Here is a 23,065-nt window from a genome sequence, read left to right as displayed (position 1 = left end):
AAACCCTTTACATACACAGATCAAAATACTGCATTGAACTATTGCCTTATCTCTCCTCAAGAAAGAAGTGATTAAAGTCCTGTAAACTTAAGTTTTAACCGGTATTTTAAATGTTTCAATTTTCTGTATCTCATAGGATACAGAACTATGGGGACAGTTACAAATGGGTTCTTTGTTTTTAAGCCTCGGGATGTTTCACAGAAATATTTAATGAGGCCCATTGTACTAACGTACAAAGAACCATTTTATGAAACTTAATCACTTACAGCGGAATTGTGAATAAACCACCTGGCATTAAGTCCAGGAGCGGTCACAGAAGTCACACAAACATTTTGCGGACAGAAGCACAGCGCAAAAAGTGACCCTTGGCTAGTGCTCTGGTGCAGGAAAAATATTTACAAAAAAAATACAATCTGCGAAATAATAAACTTGTTTTCTCCCAAGAATTCCCCGCCAGCAGTCTCAAATACTTGAAGAGTGGGCCTACACTCGCCAGAGCTCTGTAACAGCACACAGACAAGGATACACCCAAAGGCCAGGGCAAGACTAGTCTGCTACAACATGAGGGCCTGTTTAAATACCCTACTGTCCACCACTTAAAAAGCAATAGCTTAAATGAATGATACCTATTTACAATAACCACATTATAAGTACAAGCATATAGATATTGACATGGCTTTGTCTGGTTTCCGGAATGACCGAGACAACGAGTGAGTTAAATAATGCATCTGAAAGTCATGTGATGGGGGCTTGCAGGAGTCCTACCTTCCATGAATATTGGAGCAACAGACATAGTGCTCGGGAATATAAAATTAATGGAAAGGGCCTTGGTGCCGGATTTTGTGTTGCATAAAATGAGAGATGAAACCGCAAGACTCCAAGGCCTTAGGCAGTGGGGCCAAATTAATTTGTGTCATCCAGTATGTGGGACTGGGTCAAGCTGTCACATTACATCACGCTGCAGAAAAGGAAATGCACAGTGCTTTTCAGAGTTACAGCCATCTGAGTTGTCCATACCAAGAGTACTTCCTGCAGCACAGTGATATTCTTTCACAGCTCCACTTGTGTCATTTCTAGAATATCTGTTCATGTTAAATCTATATTCTACGAGATGCCACAAACAGGTGGATTACACCCTTTAACAGCTTTCAGGTATTTTTTTTAAGATTCAGGTAATCCTACTACATACAGAGCGAGATTTTTAGTATTTTAAGTTTATGGAATAAATATGCGTCCAAACAAATGATGGTAATGGATCAGTATTGATTTCTGTTGTAATATTAAATTATTATTGCAGTTATTAAATGTGTTTAAGCTGCCTCTGTGTTATTGTTTTCTAAAACGTACTCAATTAGAGTTGAAATGTTAAGCATGTTAAAACAGTATTAAAATATTAAAGTTGCATTAATATAAATTACAGGTACATTATGTTTAGTTGACTTTTAAATGAAGCTTCAGTGAAATGATTAGATTAACTGTACTGTAGAAGGCAAGACCAGAAAAGACCCATAGAAACACAAGACAAATTACACATTTTATTTATTGATTTATTAAATTAAATTAACTGGTTAAATTAAGCCAGTCTCGCATTGTGACCCGACAGCATAACAGCACTATTTGCCATCCAGAAACTAGGAGTCTAAGACGATTTTTTTCTAAGCACGGCTTTTCTTAGCCTGATCTGTGTGCCTCTCCTGTGTTGACTGTATGATCCATTTTGCTTTCAGGCAGCCATTCGGAAGGAACTAAACGAATTCAAGAGCACTGAAATGGAAGTGCACGAGTCGAGTCGCCATCTAACCAGGTAAAGGGGGATACGTTTCTTACAGCAAGCTGGAGAATATCTCTGCGCCCCATTTCCATCTTGGGATGACATGACTAGCTGGTCAGCTGAGGCGTATTTGCATGCACTGATCGGAAACACTGTCAGTGGTTTTAATGCAGCACATATTTTGTCCCAGAATATAATTACAGTATATTACTAGACATTGCCATGTTCTTTCATAGTGAATATGATATCCTAACTAAGACTTCCCAGAGTGAACACAAGTTTAATGTGAATGGGTTGTTATTTCTGCAGGAGTTTGTCAGCAGAACCAACGGGAATGAAGCAGACCATTTTATCCCTCTTAACACTATGCATCCTTATTTTTATTATAGGTTTCACAGACCGTAGAACTCTACTGTTCGAAGATTACCGTGTGGGCTTTTTCCCACTATGAACCTTAAGTGCTGGATCATAACAGGTGCCCATGTCAACAGTGAAGCTGTCTTCTGAATTGCCTTTCTACCCCTGAATAGTACCAGTAACATTCAGAACTAAACTTAAAGATGGTTACTGCCACAATAACAGACTTGCTAACCCCCAGAGCTCCCTGGCAGGGGGTTGCAACAGATAACGAGCCACATCCATCACTGAATGGCTTTGTAGACGTTTTTTGGATCACAGACTTACCATTTCAAGCCACTCCCACGTGCGCCTGTGTTCGCCCGTTGTCCGGCAGGACTCATCCGCACAGTGTCAACCGCAGCAGGGAGAGCTTTCCTTCCTGGTCCTGGATGAACAGTAAGGTCCAGGCTCCATCTCCTCCGCTAAAGACATCTGTAGACCTTCGTGCGTCATGTGCTTAAGCCAGCTTTGCCAAGTCACAGACTGCTCTCGCCCCGGAGAGGAGAGGTGAGGTCTCCAGTTTAAAAGTCCTGAGACTGTGCTTGTGACAGACCTGCAGCAGCTCAAGGCTTTTGGATTCCTGTGCAATATTGCGAACTTCCTCATACTGTGCTAGAAGGGTTTTCATGCACTTGCTTGTATGTCAACCATTTACGATTCTTTCTTAAACTGCAGGTGAATGGTGAGCAGCTTGAATTACACAATTCAATAATACTAGTAGAACTACTTATTAAAACAGTAATAATATTATTGATGATATTTACTGCTAACTGTGAAACAAGCGTGCAGACAATTTGTTTGCCTTTTTTAATGTATATCATGTTTATACTTCAGTACAGAGATGTTATTTTAGCTATCTAAAATGTTCCTTTGGCGCAGTCATTCTATAAGAGATTGAAAGGACAGGATAAGGTGACATGGATATTGATGAAAATATACTGGTCACAAGCCAAAGTTTTATGTAAGGTTTTCTAAACAATATACATTTTGATTTGAATTTTTTATAGCGTTCAGCTTCCATGACATGTTGTGTGACTAATTATAAACATGTGTTTAGTCCCTTTTCCCGATGTTTTATGGCACATACCTGTTTAGGGCTTTGGACTTGTAACTGGAAGGCTGTGGGTTTAGATTTTGGGGGGCACAGCGGTCGCACCCCTGATGAAGGCACCTCAGTTATAATGCTTCAGTAAACTTCCTGGTTGTATTAATAGATACAAACGTAAGTCACTTTGGATAAAAGCATCAGCCAAATAAATTATTAATAACCATTGAGAAATCGGTGGAAAGAAAGAGACTATAAAGAGAGGTACCATGTGTTAGACTACCAGCAGGATTATACATCACTTTCTTTGGCTCTTCATTATGGCAGAAAAGCCATTTTATTTACCTAATATGACAAATGTGCCACTGGATATTTCAAGTCTACTTCATAAAAATGCAAACATCAATACATAAAACATGGACAGTTTAAAATCAAATATTAAACGTGTACAGTGTTAGCAATAGATGTTTAGCCTATCGACAATGGGAAAGTCCAAGAGCTGGCACTATAGTTGGGGAAAAAAAATGTAATTGCACCAAAAGATTTTACTGCAATTTTCTCTTCCACAAGAATCTCTCTCTTCCTTGTATGTAGCATTAGTTATGTTTTGGGCATCTCATTCTAGCAAAAAGCATCAGCTTTTTAAAACATCTTTACCCTTTCCCACCATAAATGTTTAAACATAATTCCGTCCTGTGACAGAGAGATGCAGACTAATGGACTTAAAATGTTTAAAATGTTTTACAGTGCATTATCCTAAAAGTTTCCATTACGAGACAAGTTTGTACAATATGATTGGCAAGTGATTTATTCGATAAAAAATGGTGGCGGGTTTCCCTTCTGTGATATGGGTTAACAGCTTCAAAACCATGCTGGTCCCTATTCCGTTTCACAATGGTACAAATTTTCATGAATGATATACGGTGAGATAAATCTGCAGTGTATACAACCTAATAACAAATCAAGCTGGCATTCATCTTGCTGAGTGATTTTTTTTTTTTTACAGTCATAAACATGCATTGCCATTTCCTGGTATCATTCAGTTTATATAGTTTTAAATTGTTTCACTCGACTGGACTTTTAAAATATGTTACTATTTTGGGATTAACCAATAATAACTGTCCTTTCTGTTCAAAGAAACCAGTAGCTGTAGCCACTTTCTTAAAATTCTAAGAAGAGAAATGCAGACACAATAATAATCAAAGTGTTCAGCATTAAACATTTGGACTTTTGCTGTACTGTGCCGTAACATTTATAATCTGTGAAATCAGTTACTAGTTTTAGGGGAGGAGGATTTTTGCTGCTTGATCGAGAAGCAGAGTCTGTAGAAGTGTGACATTTCTAAAGAAAGACCAGAAGTGTTGACATGTTGTTGCAGGACTGAGAAACGCAAATTGAGCAATAACTTGTACGATTTCCTCGTACACGAAGTCAGTGACTGTCTCACTTTAATGCGATGTGCTAAAACCTACACTTTTAATTTCAGGTATTATCATGGCTCTAACAGCCAGTGAAGTTGAGAGATTTTTTACGGGACAAAAACAGAAATCATAGAAAAGGCCATTTTGCTATGGCAATTTATATGTTTAATCACGTTCTTCAGTGTGGATTTCTAAATTAAGGGAGAATATTGTTCCCATGTGCGGATGTTCACTTTCAAGGCTAGAGGGAATTACTGGCTGCCTTAATGCTTTGTTCATATGGTCCCAGTTACACCAAAAACTCACTGAAGACTTGAACAGTATGAATGGGAATTTTCCGTTAATAATATTTCATATGATGTGTTCACACTTGTGGCATCTTTTTTTTAAAACTTCTTTTCAATTTGTTCTTGGTGTAACTCGGGTATCCACGCTGTTACCCAAATTTTCCTTTCTGTGCTCATAGTGACCCTTATGTACCACCCTTCTAAAAAAGGTTAAGGCTGCCATGTTGTCAAATGTTAACAGTTTATATGTTTACCCAGTAGATGATCAGCTGTTTTTTAAAGGTGTTGACAAAATCTAAGGTTCTTTATTTTAGGATCTTGTGGATCAAACCTAGGAATTAAGATCAAATTGATTTTAAGATTTTCTCCCAGCATGTATGAATCAATGAGACTGAAATGAAATGAGTTTTCATAAAGGGAGTTTTAATGACGTGCGGTTACAGAAAGGATTAGTATTAAACATTCTGTTAGTTATTTCAATGAAAGCCAGAACAGTGGCTCAATATTGGAATAATTGACAATTGATTAAAAATAACCAACAGGAAACTGTATTTTCATATAAAGAAAACAAAATAAAAATGGATAAAACAGCACACAATTTGCCCAAAGGGAAATAGAAACGTTTACGACTGACTCCTAAAGGGAAATAGCCAATTAAAATTAGAACTCGAAATCCTCCCTTTATGCAAACAAGAAATATTCTGGCCCTGTACATCTTTTCTACAGAAGAATCTGTTTTTAAAAGATTACATTTAAAAATCTGAAGTGCTTTAAGGATAAGTGACAGATCCAGCTTTAATTTTCCAAGTGCGTCCTCACACTGAAGAGGAAAAGCCTTTATTATATAAAGTAAATTTGAGTAACCTATAAAGTGAGGGGTTAGTCAAAGTTGAACCTTCCCTATACCTTTGCAGATCTACACTGGTAGACAGGCATTCAGCACTTCATTACTGTCTGTAACTGTACACTGTACACCAGGCTCTCTGCTGTATTAATAATCCCCTTCTACTGTAGCAATCATTTTTATTGAGTCTTGCATACTGGGAAAGCAAGGGAAACTATAATTCCATTTAACTTAGTTTGTGTAACAGTACAACTACCCACTCAACTCAAGTTGCAGACATGCAAGTTTTGCAAAATTATCACATTTGTGCAATCAATTATAGTGTACCGCATTTTGAACACCTAATTTAAAAATGAGTTTTTTTTGTTAAAACAAGGTCAGAGTGTGAGAAGATATTTAGTTACATTGAACTAACCAGGGTTAGAAAAGACTAAGCCTGAATGTCAGGTACTGCACACGTCCGAAGAATGTGAAGAATCACCCAAGACATGGAATTTCCAGAACATTTAATTTGGTATTCACAAAGACCCTAGTTTGAACTCTTACTACCATGCATAATTTAACTTGGAGCACTGCAAGATGGTTTTCAATTCTTTAAACAAATGGCTATTTTATAATCCCTGGAATCGCCAAAAAAAAGGCATTATTTCTCCATTCAAAATTCTTTTCAGACTGGCTCTGTAGTAATATAACAAACTAGAAGTAACACACATGAATGCTTTATACAGATTAAGGTTTACAAAAACAAAACCCAGTCTATGTTCTCATGTGTTTGTCCAACAGGAGAAAAATCCATCTCTGAAATGTTGTTTGTACAGTTTGTCTTCGTATAGGAGTGAATGCTGTGACCGTCTCCCTGTATTCTTCCAGTATTGTAATTTAAGACAAAAAAAGAAAACCTATGGGTGTATGAAATCTGTAAATAACAAATTAACTGGGTCTCTAAATATGTTATAACTTTTTTTGTACAGACTGAAACTGCATGTAATTGTTTAACTTATTGTTTGTCTTTAATGATGTATGCAGTTTCTTATAAAGAAACCTTATTTAAAACTATTGCTCTCTGGTCTTAATTTTACATTTCCACCATTGACATTATTTCCTATCTGACATTAACATTATGGGTCACCAAGATGGCTGACTTATCAACCATGGAGATCAAGGTACTTTCAAAACAAAGGATGAACTGGCAGCAAGGCACAGATTAAAATAGATCATTTATCCCTTTAAGCACAGGGAAATGATCCTTTCAGTTTTGTAAACTTTAAGAAGTGAAATGTGCATCTTACCACATAGACACCTTCTAGATGAGGCTAAACTGAGCAGCAGGAAACTGGTTCGGGCTGCCACAGTGAAGCCAAGAGAGACTTTGAAACGTTTGTAAGTATATGTACAGGTGCTGGTACAGACTGTATGTCCGAGACTGGAGTCATTGTTCATACAATTGACAACCCTGCCAAGGTGGAAGATGATGTTTTGGTCTGATGACACATACACAAACATTGAGCTTTCTGGTCTGGACGCAAAGTGTTATTCTTGGCGCAAACACAACAGAGCACCCTTCAGGCAGGGAGTGAGCCGCATTATGGGTCCCCTTCTTGTGTAAGGACCGAGGAAAATTGGCAAAGTACAGGAAAATCGGAAAGGAAAACCTGTTTGAATGACCCGAGAACCTAGCACAGGTTATAGAGAGACAGCGATTTGAAGCATCACTGAGCTTCACAAGATGAGGTCTAGAAGTGACCCACTCCCAACGACAAACATTATTAAGCAGTATATGACTGAGACTGACTTTTAACACAGTAGTAATACCCAGAACCCGAAAAGAGACTGGAGGAATATCTTAGGTTTTACCGAGACAGACTCAATAACACACTCTTACTGCCAACACGCACAGAGAGAAGGTAACATTGAGGAAAGGGTCTTCCTCTTAAGAAAGGGTTATATCCAAGCTCTGTTTGAGCTTCCAGGAACATTTAATGAGAGACCCCTTCACTGTAGCTGCAAAGTTACTGTCCTCCATGACGCTTTATGTAAAACCCTGGGAAAGCAGGTAAGTGGGGGGGGGGGGGGGGGAGGGGGGAAAAAGCAAGAACAAAAAAGGGGGAGGAAACAATTTATGACACATTATATTTATTTACAGCTGAAACCAAGCCCCTGCTCTCATAGCCCGAAGATAAACGGTATACAGTACGTTTCAAGCATCATGCTCCTGGCCTGCTGCAAGAAAAAGCTCATTCCTACAGGTATAAGGCATCTAGACAGTATGGTTCTGAACTGTAAATAGCTGCTGTAGGTCCACAGGCGCTGCTTGACCAAACCCTTCTTCCGTCTGCGATTGATGTCTGTGCACACAGCAGTGTGGTCCCACATCCTCCTGCCTTCAGTGCAGAGGGCTACACGGAGTGCATAGGAGTCCCACAGTGTTTGTGCCACAGATCAATGGCCTTGGTGACGATGGCATCTGTGTTTTCTTGGGGCATCTGCAGGAGAACATAAGACTGTGAGAAGCCACATATCCAGAAATTTCTTATTTATAAAACAGAAAAAAAAATCACACTGTGCCTAGACTTAATTGACATCATGCTTTACTTTGTTCAGGATTTACAGAGGTTTTTTTGAGGAATCAGGATAAGAAGACTCCTCTTCTGCGAGATTCAGTTGTGGTTTCCATGAGGAATACACTGCGAAACCACCAGACAAATCAGACAAGCATGAACAGCTCATCTGACTACACAAATGTAATATCGCAAAAATATGTTCATTGTTTCCGAGGTCTTAGTCACCCCACCCCCACCAACAGAAAAATACCCCAAAAGGGCACGTTATTATGAACAATTCATGTGATTTTTCGTACAGGACAAAAGATTGTTCCTTGCTTTCACTACTTCATTCACTCGGACTATATTGTCCACTTGGTTTATTGTACAAAAACACTTTCAGATCAAATGATGAGCAATATCATTAGTGATAAGCCATAAACCCAGGTTACTCATTCTGAACAATATTTTAAGATCTGACTTGGGTCTGATGGACTTAATACATGTAAATACTGACCTCAAGCAAAATCACAGAAAATCTAAACAAAAACACAAACCAAAAGATTTTCCTTAGGAAAGGTGACCACAAAGGTGTTCTGCATTATTCAAGCCAAGCATAGTTATGTCTACTGCTGTTCTTGTATTCATTAAAATCATGTCTTTTTTTGTATGTATGGCTGTTCATACAGATTTTTCATGAACTCAATGTGGTGACTCTAACTCAAATACCAATCACTCACTATCTAGGGTGAATTCTTATGAATCATATAACTTAAATTACTCTGCTTATCGTCCCAGGGAACGATACTATTCAATCATCAGCATGTCTTCTCAGTGTACAAATTGTAAATAGCTGCATGTGCTCAGTGAGCTCTGGCAGAGAATGTAAAGACAACTGAGTTTGTCATTTTGAACCTCAGGGCAGCACACTGCCCAGATGTGGACTACCATTTTAAAGACACCATGATTGAGTCAACACAAATCCCAGGAAGCAGAAGAGTTAATAAAGAGATTATCTCAGAAATAAATTGAGCTGATTTGTGCAGAAGATGGTAGGGGTGCAAGCCATTAAGCTTGATTCATAAGCCCCCTGGAAGTAAATTAAACTTAATTAGCTTAGCTACAATTTTTGAGTTAATTTTGGAGACTAAGTGATTTAAAGACTTAATTTAAAGAAGCGTTATTGGATTTTGGACTTCCTTGTTATTAACATCCACATTTACCATTAATTAAGAGTATTAATTAAAACATTTACAGTACCTATAAAAACAAATTATTGCACTATTACAGGGAATGTTATGCAAAAGACTTACATTTTCCAAAAACTGGGTGATGTCTTCAGGCTTATTCATTCCCATAAGCATGATTTTATAGCCCAGTAATATCTCCACAGCAACAAAAACAAGAATTTTGCAGGAACCACTTATTATTTTGTCCCACACCCTAGAAGAGAATTTAAAAAATCATATTATAATGATATGTATAGTTTTATTTAAACAGCACAAACTATTACTCGTGTATGCAATAAAATTGTCTTTTTTTTTGTTTGTGTCCTATAACAAATTAGAACATAACTTTCTGCAAATCATTCTAAAGGAGATGTGAGAAAACCCAGATGGCACCTTTATCTGGGAAAGCAGAATAATTAAGGGAAACATTACTAAAATTAGAACAGGTCAGTTGCATACAATTACGAGAAACCTATTAAATGCTACAAACAAAGGAACACTGAGGTCCATATACTGTAATTGAACTTGGCAACAAAAGTGAGGTAAGAGTTTTGAAGTTTAAAATGCTTGATATTTCTTTTATCAGGCAATGCTGATATTTCTCGCCTGGTACAAACACATTTGACAGAGGACTGAATTATGAGTATATCTTTGATTTACAGAAAGTGTCTTCACTCCAGTTCAGACTTCAAATCTAGAACTGATTGGGGGCTTTGAAGAACTCTTAATTTAATTTAAATTTCTAAATTTACGTTAACAACAGGAATTAATTTTACACTCCAAAAATGTCAATCAATATTAAAGGACAAAAATATCTGCACTGTCCATCAGAAAGTTTTGTTTGAGAGGTTTGGAGAATCTAGGGATTTATTTTTACCTTTGCAAGCTGGACTCAGGCAGGCATCCTGCAAAACATCTTCTGAACCAGAGATTATAGGGAAGTTTGCTCATTGCATTACAGGTCCGGAGGTGATTCAGGAGTCTGCTGTCCTCAAGGCTTAAGAAGTGCTCAAGGCTCTTTGGCTGGAGGAGATGTAAATGTTATTTTAGATATGTCTACATCAGTTCTTTAACTGCTGAATTAACCCAATATAGCCTTATTTTAATCCAAAATTGTAACATAAAAAGAGATTAAGGAAAAATGTTCTTCTGAGGCTTTTACAGAAGTGATGCAGTAGAAAGTCTAAAAAAACTTTCAGTTTTAAATTTTATTGGTCAAAACACACTAAACTCTTTGTTAAGGGATCACGTTATCGGCAGATGATGTCAACCATTAGCCTCTGTACATTTTCATAATGCAGCGAGATTGCTTAACTACAGTAATGTCTAACCTTTCAAAAGCAAACTTTCTCCCTACAGCAAATATTTCTACAGCAAACTCCACAAACCTAGGTTATCGGGAATTCAAATCACAAATGGCTTGAACATACAAGCGAGACCAAACAAAACCCTGTACACACACACAGTTTATCTCTAGCACTCTCCCATCAACCAACATCTCAAAATAATCACAATTTCGTTTAGATGGAACCTTTCAACTAAGACATCCTTCATAAAGAGAATAAGCAGATGAAGTTACAATGAAAAATAACAAGAGCAAAAACCTATCGCTTATGATTTCGGTGTTAATCTACTGTGGGTGACTTCCTCAAGAGTGAAATGTAGCATGCTTCCTGTCAATCCGGTCAGAACTTTTGAACTCACCAGGTGAGGTACGGAATCTCCATACTTGTTGCTGTATTGATTAACAAAGCATTTGATGAGCCAGTAACAATCAACACTGCTCTCCACAATCTTCGCCATGGCTCTGGATATTGCAAGGAAGTCTTCCGCTTCTGGCTCCTGTGAACCAACACAGGCACATCAGAGAGGCGCATCCTATCATACACATGAACGATTCAAAACCGAGCACCAAGCCCGCGGCTCAACCTGAAAGTTAAGACAGCTGCATCGACCAAAGAAACGATCACAGTATTAAGAGTTCTTCACACAACAAACAGGGGAAGAGGTTTCTTGCACAAAAAATCAAGAAACTGGTTTTCGGTACAGAAACATCTCGCCTGGGTGGCTTACCAGTGGCGTGACCTCTGTGCGGCGTGGCAGTGCCAGGGACTCCAGCTGGTGCATGTGGAGATACACCTCCACCTGCGGCGTGGAGCTCTGCACAAAGCGCATGACCTGCAGGGCCTGCAGCACGTCCTCGTACTGCTGCTTCCGGTAACTCATCACCACGGCGTGTGAGTCTCCGTGGGGGGGCAGGATCCCTGCAGGCGGGCGGCGGGAAAGACGCTGTTACCAGCAGCGCCACACCAGCAGGCCCGGCGCTGCCAGAGACCAGGCAGGCCTCCAGTCCTCCTCACTTCACAAACCCCCTTCATTACCAGGAAACGTAAAGCCTTGTTAAGGTGGCCTTTTACCCTCTAGAGATTCATAAATCCTCTGTTAATCAGGGGCAGTGGTGGAGTCAATTCAGGGGATGCCCTCAAGATCATTAACGGTACAGAGCCCAGAGACACGAGGGCAGGAAACTGCAATACACACTCTGCAACCACGGCTGTAGCAACACTGTTGGAGCACATCCTGTGGGATCCTTTAAAAAGAAAGGTGTTTGACGGAATTTGTGGATCATGAAGCTACTAGAAACCCATCAAGGTGGACTGTGTTCGTCACCACACTTATTTCTCTACATTTTCATGAGTCTCGGAAGTCTTTGCTTTCTTCAACAGCTGATCCATTCATCCATTATCAGGGGCTTGTCCCAGAAGGATAGGGCAGCAGGTGGGACTGGAAGCTTTGAAATCGGAGGGGACATGAGCCCAGCACAGGACACACAGGGGCAATTCAGAGATGGCAAAGAACCCAGCCAACATGCCTGGAGAAGACAGGAGATAACCAGAGCACCTGCAGAAACCCCAAAAGAAAATACCTGAATATCTGATCTCTCCCTCTCTTACTAAGACACGCACACATTTGCAAAAATAAGTATTCCAATACTGCAAATTAATATATATAATCAATTAATTAATGAAACTGAAAATCCTTCTTGAATTAATACTTCAGAATTATTGAATGTACAGTAAATTTAGAAGAGAGGTCATTGTGAAAATCTATGTTTCGGCTTAAGACACAATGGACGACCCTTAGAGAAGAAATTAAAATTATGACTGTATGTGGAAAGAAAGGGCAGTGGTGTCTTATCTTATCTGTGCCACCTAGTGGATGAGTACATAGCAGGCACATGAGCAGTCCATCAACAGTTTCTCAGCCAGAATGCACATTATATTTTAAAATACTAAGAAATACCCATAAACGCATGAGATATAAGTAATACATGGGGCTATCAAAGGAATCTATCTATCTAAACGGCTTTTGCATGCTTTCATACCAGCAATGCTGCAGGAAGCAATCAGGCTAATGAAAGAATACAAAATCAAACCGTTCTCTCTTGTACATATTATGGCTTTGGTAGGTCAAAGGATTTCTGCCACTTTATATCATGAGAAAAACTTTAGTATTTAATTAATAGTATCTAAAAATTAAAGTTTCCTAGAGTGTCTAGTTTTTGGACAAGCCTTTATTCCTTAGAATAAATCACAACGTTTTCCCCAATACTGCATGGGAACAGAGATAAACTGATCAGGAAAACTCCACTTATCAGGTCCAAACAATCACAAGGTCAGCCATTTTCTCAAAGTCTCCAAGAAAATGAAAAAAGGAGACATCAGGAGACATTTAAAAAGCCAGTATTTCTCCAATACATACAGTTCCTTCATCATTAGGAACATCACTTGCATTGCTATGCATATGGTTAGATAATACAAAAACGGATCTTAATCTATAATTTATCCAATCCTGCAGATTTTTTTTGCTAAAATGTTTACTCCCCCTGTGGAAGTACTGAAGGGATGAGCACACTACAGATTATAGGATGCAGTTAATCAGCACACTACTGGGGCTTTAAGAAAGAAAATGAAAGATAAAGTTATCTGCAAGAAATAATTAAAGCAAATAATTGCTGACACTAGCCTAAAAAGACAAGCGTGAAATTCACTGATTTGCTGACTTGCTGTGCTTATATTTCCATTACTGCCTTTATTAAATGTTTTTTTCCCCAAATCGCACACTTTGAAGATTTCTAAAATTGAAACCATATTCCAACTATTAAAAATTACTTTGACATTTTTAAAAATGCTACAAATTTTGCAAGAAATCTAAGAAACCGTTGTTATAACTTCCAAGCACAAATCGTAATTTCACATAGTGTAGTTTTAAAAAATGCAGACATTTTGCATTAATTTTGCCATTTTTTTCCCCAATTTAAAATAAATCAAAAGTTTGTTTTCCTTTTTAATTTAGGTTATAGTATTTTGTTACAATTATATGCATAACTTGCCCCCGTCAAGATATACCCTCAGTATGTCATGCATATATTTCATTTTTCCTTCATGAGCAGTCATTACACACCACTTAAACTTGTTAATTCATCTTTACAGAATGAAAGGATATCTTTGAAACTGATGCTTGGAAAAAAATAAGAGGAATGTTTGTACAATTGCTCACTGGGTCTCTAAAACTATGCCTCATGGAACATTTTACTATTATTTTTATACTTGTTTTACTTATGTGTAAACAGTCCATTTGTTTTATTTATGTGTTTTATGCATGTACTATTCTGTAGTACTTTGAGTTTTGGAAAACATACATAAAATCTATTATTATTAATGTTACAATCTAACACTGAATTTGCAGTTCCCACTTTGATAGCACTACTCAAGGCCTTAGGTATGACCATAAAAGGTATGGTCTCAGGTGTCTGCTTAACTCCAGGGTTAAGATGCCGGCAAACAGATTATTAAAGAGGATTTCTGGCAGTTTCATCTGGTTAATTAACTGTACAGTAAATCATAGGAGCTTTCGACAGTCATAGAGGAAAGCATAAACACAGAGACAGAAGACAGGAATCCATAAGGAGGAGGATGGGGAGCAAGAGAAACAGAGGAGAAGAAGGGACATCACCATCACCCTTTGCTCAATGCTTGTGCCATGCAAGAGGACCTTGTTCTGTCAGTCTTGGATACCAGATCCTGGACAAGTAACCTAAACATTCTGGAGACCCTGAAGTCTTAATCATTTTAGGAAATTCTGAATTTTCACTTGTGGAATCCTCAGACTAAAAACGTTCTCTCCTAGTTCACTGGGATGAGGGCCTCTGAAATGCACAGACCTGTACGTGTTATTGTGGAACGTGAAGTTTTATATAAACTTATTTTCTGTTAATAAATATCTGTGTTTCTAAGTTTCACTCTGATTTTACTACTCTACTTTTTACTACTACCTGTACATGTGTTACAGTGTAGCGTGGTGTGTTGTAAAGATTTATTTATTCTTTATAATTATTTGTGTTTCTACATGTGACTCTGATTACCAGACGTTTACTACTTGATTGCCAGAGATGTGCCAGAGAATATTAAGAACTCGCGTGCCTCACATTTACATAAGGCTCGGGCAATTTCCTAGCTGTTCTATTTTGTAAGAATAATAATCATACTAGGAGATGCAAAAGAGTCATAACTGACCATGATAAAGCTGCCCATCTTTTCAGAGTGAATACAAAAGGATTAGTGTAACTCTTGAGTCTTAAGACAGAAGAAATTCCTGGAAATGTCCACAAATAATAAACACTGCATTTGTTTTTTAGCTTTTTAATTACTCTTGCCTCTTTTTCACAGTGGGGTCAGTCATAAACATTGGCATGCTTATTTGGAAACCTGTCTAGAGCAATGACTGACACAGGGTTACTCGCTAATACAATATACAGTATAACAGATCAGTAAAATTCCTATGTAGTCTCGCCTCAGCAAGAACTTCAAATAAAGCTCATTTTTATTCAAAATCTGTTTAAGGTGTTTCTGTTTCATCATAACTAGAAAGAAAAGCCCTCTTCACAGTGATGAAAATGGTCATAAGTAAATTAAATGTAATAAAACTACATTGAAGAAGTAAATTTAACATTGTGCTCTTTTAAAACACAGACATTTCCTTATAACAGGATTAATTTAAAGGGAAAAGATCATAATTTAATGGACAAACGTACCACAGAAAAAACTAAAATTCATAAAGGGTAGGAAAGCCCTTCTTGACACACTGCTCAATTGAACAAAGACATCTCGGAGAAACTCAATAAACTCGGCACTCAAAGGCTGGGACTTTTCTCTGAGCAGGGGAACCATGCAAACGTGACCCCTCAGAGCTGTGCGCCCACAAAAAACACGACCCCCCAGAGCCGTGCACCCACAAAAAACACGACCCCCCAGAGCCGTGCACCCACAAAAAACACGACCCCCCAGAGCCGTGCACCCACAAAAAACACGACCCCCCAGAGCCGTGCACCCACAAAAAACACGACCCCCGCAGAGCCGTGCACCCACAAAAAACAGGACCCCCCCAGAGCCGAACGCTGGTCTTACCGAGCAGGACCTTCCACACAAAGATGCGGTACATGGAGGGAAGAGGAAACCTCTGGCTGAAAGTGCAAAGCTTTTCCACATCTGTTGGAAACAAACAAGGAATTGACAAGGGTCCCGCACTCTCATTTATCCTCCATTTCTAAAGCTTTTGTGCCTCGTATAATGATATGGCCATTTCAAGACAAGTGTAGCGAAAAAAACAACAACATTTGAATATATACAAGATGTGCCTGAAGTTTCAGAATTTGCATTGAAACAGACCAAAGGGAAGTGCGATATAGCGCTATCACTGCCATTACAGTAGACCGCCCATCTAGAGCACATCTATTCTGTTTTGATGAAAAATCCTGTATATCTTGTTATTCTATAGTATTCAGTGTCATGGTGAGTTTCAGTCTCCTCAGGCATGTTGGTGCACAGACCCCCAAAAACAAGAAAAGTCCTGCATCTAGATTAATCTACAGTATGTAAACTTTCTGCAGAGGCGTAACTTTTTCAGTGTTATTCTAGTACAACGGAACAATAACAAACATGATTTGGTCCTTTGGCCTCTGTCAGTGTGATTTACAATCAGACATTACCCAGCTTAAATACCAAAACCTGCTTAACACAGGAACATTATTACAACTGATTAAGTGAATCAATCAAAATTGAAATTAAAGTAATTTATTAATTATCTCTTATCTAAATGCATACTTACATAAAGACAGTTTTTATCCATGGGTAAAATTAATTATTACAAAAGGCCTGTAAAATGGTTGATTAAAATCCCGGAAACAGGCTGCACTACACATTGGGAACAGATAGTCAAAACAGCTTTTCTCTTTCAACCCACTTGGTAAATTGACTACAATTTGCCTAAATACACAAACCAGACTACAACTGGCATGTGTTTGCCATCACCACAATGGACCAAATCAAGCTCATCCAGTGTCACGTTTGCTCATGAATCAGTCCCTTCTCTAAATGATGTAGAGTGCAAAATGAAACAGATACTTTCAACAGTCCAATGACAGTCCTATCAGGTCAATCCCTTAACTTAACTACTCATGTGCGGAGGCAGTCATATACAGACTGCTTCAGAAGAAAGAGATAAGATACAATTCCTTCTTTAGCCCATCTGGTGAAAGCCTTTAAATTATCCAATATGATTTTCTTTGAAGCAGCTTATTCTTTAAACCACCACCTTCATACAGTACTGTGCCACATTTTTTTTCTACACCAATGGATTTAAAAGTTCAAACGTCCTGATCCTTGCAAAATGCTTTGCAGCTGGTGAAGGTATATCATAGAGGAACAGAACTTAATGTAGTCATTATGTGGCACATGGTTTCACTCACACAAACCCTTCCACATGGTCAAATAAGGAAATAAAATTACATTAACATTACATGTTGCAAAGGATTTGATTTGGTGATTTTGTATTTTAACCAGCTGCACAATAAGTTGAACTTCTTGATTTAATCAGATTTTTACAGTAAAAACAGCCCAGTATAAACAATATTTTATTGAACTTGGAAATACCAGTCCTACAATTTTTAAGTTTGTGAAAAACACAAGCCGATAGGGATTTAGCTAATGCTATAAGAAGACAAAACGTATTATATTATTTTATTCTGGTACAGATAGGGCTCAATGGAAATACATACCTGTAACTGACTGAAATTTGTTTTTTTAGTGTATCCATCTATCAATGATTAGCCTATCTTCATTTAATGTATCATTCAACCATTTTTAAGTTCAACATTGAGAATGAAAGCTTTCTAAAAAGTAAATTTATTCTCTGTATCACAGATTCACAGTCTGTACATTAAACTAAATGGGAATCTTAACAATGAAGGTACTATGTGGTGGCTGTCTGCATACTGTATAACAACATTCTTAAACACGAACATTTTCAAATGTGCCCAGAAATACATCTGGTTTTCTATAACAAAAGTGGGAAATCTCTAAAGTGGACCAGACATAGCGGGAAAAAAACACAAACATCCGTGATCAGCACATTACCCAGTCGGTCATCTTTCAATAGAATTTCCAGGGACTTCTTTTCCTCCACACCACGAAATCCCACCTTTTCATAATAAGCAGAACGGAAGTTTCTTTGTGGGTCCTCTGACATGACTTTCACTGCAAAACAACAGTCTTTATGAACAAAGCAGGTTTTGCAACAATTGTCTTTCTGGCCGGAAGCATATCAAAACATCACAAACTGTATAGACGATGGCCTCACGGTGATTGGGCCATTGTACCACAAAATAAAACAATCTCTTAAATATGATGAAAAATAAAATCGCTAGGTGTTCTCACTACGCAGTCAGATCCTTTTAAAGACTACAATTTAGGCTTAACACTGGGTCTTCCTCAATACAGCTGGCTATGTAGGCAGACAGCAGAAGGGGTTAATTTCTTTAGAATTATACAACATTAATCAGTCCATCCATCTTCTAATCACTACATCCAAAGCAGGTCAGTGGGGAGCCAGGAACAGGCTCAAGGCGGGATACACCCTGGATGAGACACCAGTCTATTGCGGGACACACACTCACACCAGGGGCAATTTTCCCAGAAGACAATTAACCATCCAGCAAGTCCTTGGACTGTGGGAGGAAACTGAAGCTGCCGGAGAACATGCAAACTCCACACAGACAGCACCCCAGGAACTGAACCCAGGGCCCCAGCGCTGTGCTCACCTCTGCCTCAACGTACAACCCTGCATTATTCATAATTGTGAAAAATCAAATCATGACCCCAGAGAACTTCTGAGAAGGTTTCCTCTCGAGTTTTTCCAGATAAATAATATCATCCATCATACTATCTTTAAAACCTACTGCATCAGGCAACACTAAACATGATGGACAAATAGCTCCATAACAAATCAAATTTTAACGCTCCCTGGCACCTACATCTTTAAATACATCTTCTGTTCTATCACAGATATATGCTGTTTGGAAAAGCTAACAGTTTATACTGGTACCAATCAAAGTTTATTTATCAAATGCACAACAATACAGCATGCAGCAGTACCTGCTGGCATAAAATGTATTTCATTGCCAGCATTAGGCATTTTATTAGGCATACAAATTATTATTTTTTTTTAATTAAAGGCATCCTTTGTGCAACCATACAAAAAACACAGTTTCCTTGCTTCTCAATGCTTTTTTAAATGCCAGGGCTGTAGCAGTTTATATCTCTTGTCATTTCCCAGTCACATTTGCACTTGCCTACATATGGAGACAAACAGATTGCATGAAGCATTTTTGCAGATTTTAGAAACTTTCCTGTTGTTAATACCTAAATCAGCACATACAGTATATACATATCTGGTCCTGCAATCTCCCACACCAAGCAGGGAATTGTACATGCATGAGCATCTACAGTACCTCATGCGCTACATCTTTCGTTTTGTGCTTGGCCTTATTTGATCAATAGTGTTCTTTTTCATAGAGACCAGGTGCGTCTTTGGTTTTGCTTAAAAACATCTGCCTTGAATTGCGACTGACAGTTCTCGACTAAAGTGTATTATTATTATTACATCGTTTTCTGAAACTATCTACCAGTGTCTGAATAAACGCCGAGCTGTTACAGTATTAAACCCCACAATCGGTAAAAGCATTTGAGCAACCTTTCTCCGGGCGTCTTCGGCTCGTTAACCCAGAAAGTCCTTTAATTTCCCTTACTCGGGCATGACGACAGTAAATCGATAAATGTCACGTTACACAATCGAACTTTACCTTGCTTGTTTTAAAAGAAAAATAGAGCAGACGCCCAAAATATACCTTAAAAAACAAGGCCTCGCTTAATCCCCGCACTTTCCTGAAAACTCCTGACCTCCTACAAGCTTTGCAGGCGGGCGACCAGTTGCTCTGTTCGTCGTGTTCGGAAACATTAACTACCGTAATACTTTTTTTTTCTAGTTGCAATATCCAGTCACAAATATGCAGCTGACCGTTGCTGTCCCCTTTAAGAATCTTTAAGGGGGTTTATTATAATAATCCATTCAGCGTATATTTTTCTGTTAAATCAGAAATTAGGCTTCACACGTTGAATAGCATCAAAACTTCCTAGAGGCTCCTATCATCACCGCAAGGTGGCGAACAAATACAGACAACATACTGACGTGTTGCTGCTAAGGTAAGAAATACTCAGAACAAATGTCTATTTTTGTACCCCATGTTAAATACCCTAGTTTCTTACTTATTTTTCTTGTTTTATGCGTCAGCATGGATTTGCAGCGAACACTGTATTCGTTAAGAGCACTTTGCTAAATGCCTACTGTACGACATGATTTGAGTTCTCTTTCTTTTTGAAGAAAAAGGCATGTTAAATTTGTAAGTCTCTTGATAACATTAACAACAATAAAAATCATGATCAAAAGGAAGCGTTTAACTACCACTCTGCACGCAACTGTACTAAGGTTATTAAATCCAACTCTGCCAATGGGAAGATAAATTAAAGTTGTTATATAATTAAAGATAAGTGGTCCGCATAACCTTTCAATCCCTGATGCAGAAGGTCACAATTTGTGATACAATAATTGAGCTGATCTACCAGTGTGTATAATTGTGCCCGACTACTAAGGCTAAGGGGCATGTTGGTTAATAGGTTGTTTTTGCAGGGTTGTCGGCAGCTTGGAAGTTATATAAGTTATGAGTTAAAAGTTAAAAGTTAAAAGTGTTGGTTCCGGAGTCAGTTTGACTTGCACACAATAAGCAGACATTGCACTCTCGCGGATTATTTCCTGTTCGTATCAAACCGGAGTTGATTGTCAATTCATGATCAATTCATGATCTATCGGGCTTTCATAACGCCACATTTTACAGAGTTAAAAAAACATCCAAAACTGAGCTTTGGAATATGCAGAGGTAGTCAAATGGCAGTAGGTGCTGAAATACAAGTATGTATGTGTGTACTGTACATGCATGATCGCAACAGGGTTTCAGAAAATAAAATAGATAAATAAATTAGGCAAAACATTTACTGAACTCTCACTTCTGTAGTAGGTCTTACTGTTGTAGTTCCTTAATTCATTAATTTCACTGGATTATTGATGGTGTTTTGGTATAGAGGTTTTGTTTGCCTGGACATTTCTGATTTGGAAACAAAATGTGAGAGATTTGACTCAAAAATGCAATACCTCCTGACAAACAGATGATATGGCAACGTGGCCACTATCTAATTTAAGTTTGTTAGAAACCAGCTACCATCTTCTTTTGCATCTAAAACTACCGGGAGCACTCGTTTAGGGTCTATTATTCCCCTTGCAGTGGAGTTTGGAATAGTACATAAAACATAATGTGACATCGTGAGTCAGTGGAAGATATAGAATTATAAATGTGTGTGATTCTTAGTGGATTATTTTAGTAGAAAAGACTGCAACTGTAATTATGTTAATTATGTCCTCACCAACGGGATCACCGTGTGGTATGGCAACACCTCTTCGCGAGAAAGAAAGGCACTGCAGAGAATGGTCAATATGGCCCAGAAGATCATCGGCTGCAGTCTCACCGAGATTAAACAGCTCTATGAGGACCGCTGCCGTGGTAGAATTCTGGCCATCACAGAGGACAGTCACCACCCAGGGCATGAGCTCCTCACCCCACTGCCCTCAGGCAAGAGATATAAGAGCATACGGACACTTACCACTAGATTCTTCAATAGCTTCTATCCACAAGCAGTGAGACTGGCGAACACATTTAGCCATCCCCCTCGGACCACACCTACACCATCACCATCTACCTCATTTATTAATTGTACGTCTCCAGTCATTGTTTACACGTCTGTATTGTTTACATCAAACTGTCTGCATGTTTACTTGCACATTGTCTATTGTTTGTTTGTACATTGTCTTGATGCACTGTTTGCACTTTGTTTTGTTTTTTACACTTGTTTTATAATCGAGAGACTTTCTGTAAGTAAGAATTCCATTGTACCAGTACCGGTTACATATGGCAATAAAGTTCAAGTTCAAGTTCAAGTTCAAGTTAAATTGGTTACCAATACCGTTTGCTAGGCTATGCAAACGACAAAAATCGAAAACGGAATACATTCTCTGACACTGCATATACAGTACTGGGCGAAAACTGTAACCTGTGAGTATCACATGAATGAAGTAATCGGCTTTAGAATCGGACTGGATTATATAAACCCAAGCATTGTTATATCACCGTAACACAGGCTCAGTGTTTGATTTGGTTTAAGCATTGAACCTGTTCATTTTTTTTTTGCTATCTAAAGCAGCTCGGCAAGAAACCGTTTTTGTGTGTGTGCAATATTTTAAAATAATTATATGCAGTCGTTTATTTTTACAGTTAGTATTTTTTTTAAAAAAAAAGATAATTCTAGGCAAGCAATGCGCGCTTCGATCCTCCTGAAGTTACATGTCGAGGCTGTCTACCCAGAACAAGCAGACATGGTGCAAGAAGAAAGCGGAGGCAATCCGTTCAGAAAGAGCGCACTGATTCAGTCTGAGCCGGGCCGTCCCTGTGGAAAGACGTCCGAGCCCAGCCTCCTGTGAGCGCCATCTCTGGCATGCTACCTACAGTACGGTCAGCAACAGAGCGCTTGTTGCACTACGTAATCCAGTAGCTTCCAAGTTTACTATTCGATCCTCAAAATCCAGGTGGATGCTGCACATTGGTGGTGGTTTAGGGGAGTTCCCATTACCTGTAAAGCGCTTTGAGTGGAGTGTCCAGAAAAGCGCTATATAAGTGTAAGCAATTATTATTAATTAATTAATTAATTATTAAAACTAAACGCTTCTGCTACCTCATTTTCAAAGGAAGAGAATTGGGTTTCCCGCAAGAGGTCATGGTCATGCTCACGCTCGACTCTCTCTCTCTCTCTAAAACGTACGAAAAAACATAAACCTGGGTTTCTGAAATGTAGCAATATAATGTCTGTAACATCATCTTTTCAAGTCGTCGTAACACCAACACTAAAACCTTTATACGTCTCCCTGTAACACGTCTGCAACTGTGCGCATGTGCTCTATTGCGGTCTGTCAGCCACACCCCCTGTCTCAGAGAGCTCAGGTGATCTGTCAGAGTATTTCGCCATCACCGC

General features: G+C 38.5%; 2 protein-coding genes across 9 annotated transcripts in view; one reads left to right on the top strand and one right to left on the bottom strand.

Annotated features, from left to right (window-relative positions):
• The window catches only part of phactr1 (phosphatase and actin regulator 1), a 125,687-nt gene extending 118,867 nt beyond the window's left edge, over positions 1–6,820 (top strand). For all 6 annotated transcript variants that reach the window (XM_015354759.2, XM_015354758.2, XM_015354757.2 and 3 more), the window contains 2 exons: positions 1,728–1,804; positions 2,161–6,820. In XM_015354759.2, coding sequence (XP_015210245.1) covers positions 1,728–1,804; positions 2,161–2,176 — 93 coding nt within the window. In that variant the 3' untranslated portion in view covers positions 2,177–6,820. The remainder of the gene's footprint in view (positions 1–1,727; positions 1,805–2,160) is intronic.
• A 1,063-nt stretch (positions 6,821–7,883) lies between these two features.
• Positions 7,884–20,075, bottom strand: tbc1d7 (TBC1 domain family, member 7). Of its 3 annotated transcripts, none has more exons than XM_069190900.1 (8): positions 19,735–20,075; positions 18,011–18,130; positions 16,004–16,084; positions 11,610–11,800; positions 11,241–11,378; positions 10,414–10,559; positions 9,621–9,750; positions 7,884–8,250 (listed from the first exon to the last, which is right to left on the bottom strand). In XM_069190900.1, exons 2-8 carry the CDS (start codon positions 18,120–18,122, stop codon positions 8,164–8,166), a joined length of 885 nt encoding a protein of 294 aa, XP_069047001.1. In that variant the 5' UTR covers positions 18,123–18,130; positions 19,735–20,075; the 3' UTR covers positions 7,884–8,163. The 3 variants fall into 3 exon arrangements, with proteins under 3 accessions (XP_069047001.1, XP_006634529.2, XP_069047002.1); XM_006634466.3 differs by having other exon boundaries at positions 19,780–20,074; XM_069190901.1 differs by lacking the exon at positions 19,735–20,075 and adding an exon at positions 19,626–19,726.
• Between the last annotated feature and the right edge of the window lie 2,990 nt (positions 20,076–23,065).

Source organism: Lepisosteus oculatus, chromosome 6 (assembly GCF_040954835.1).
Source record: "Lepisosteus oculatus isolate fLepOcu1 chromosome 6, fLepOcu1.hap2, whole genome shotgun sequence".
NCBI classification, from domain to species: Eukaryota; Metazoa; Chordata; class Actinopteri; order Semionotiformes; family Lepisosteidae; genus Lepisosteus; species Lepisosteus oculatus.
This window is presented reverse-complemented; position numbering and strand designations above follow the sequence as displayed.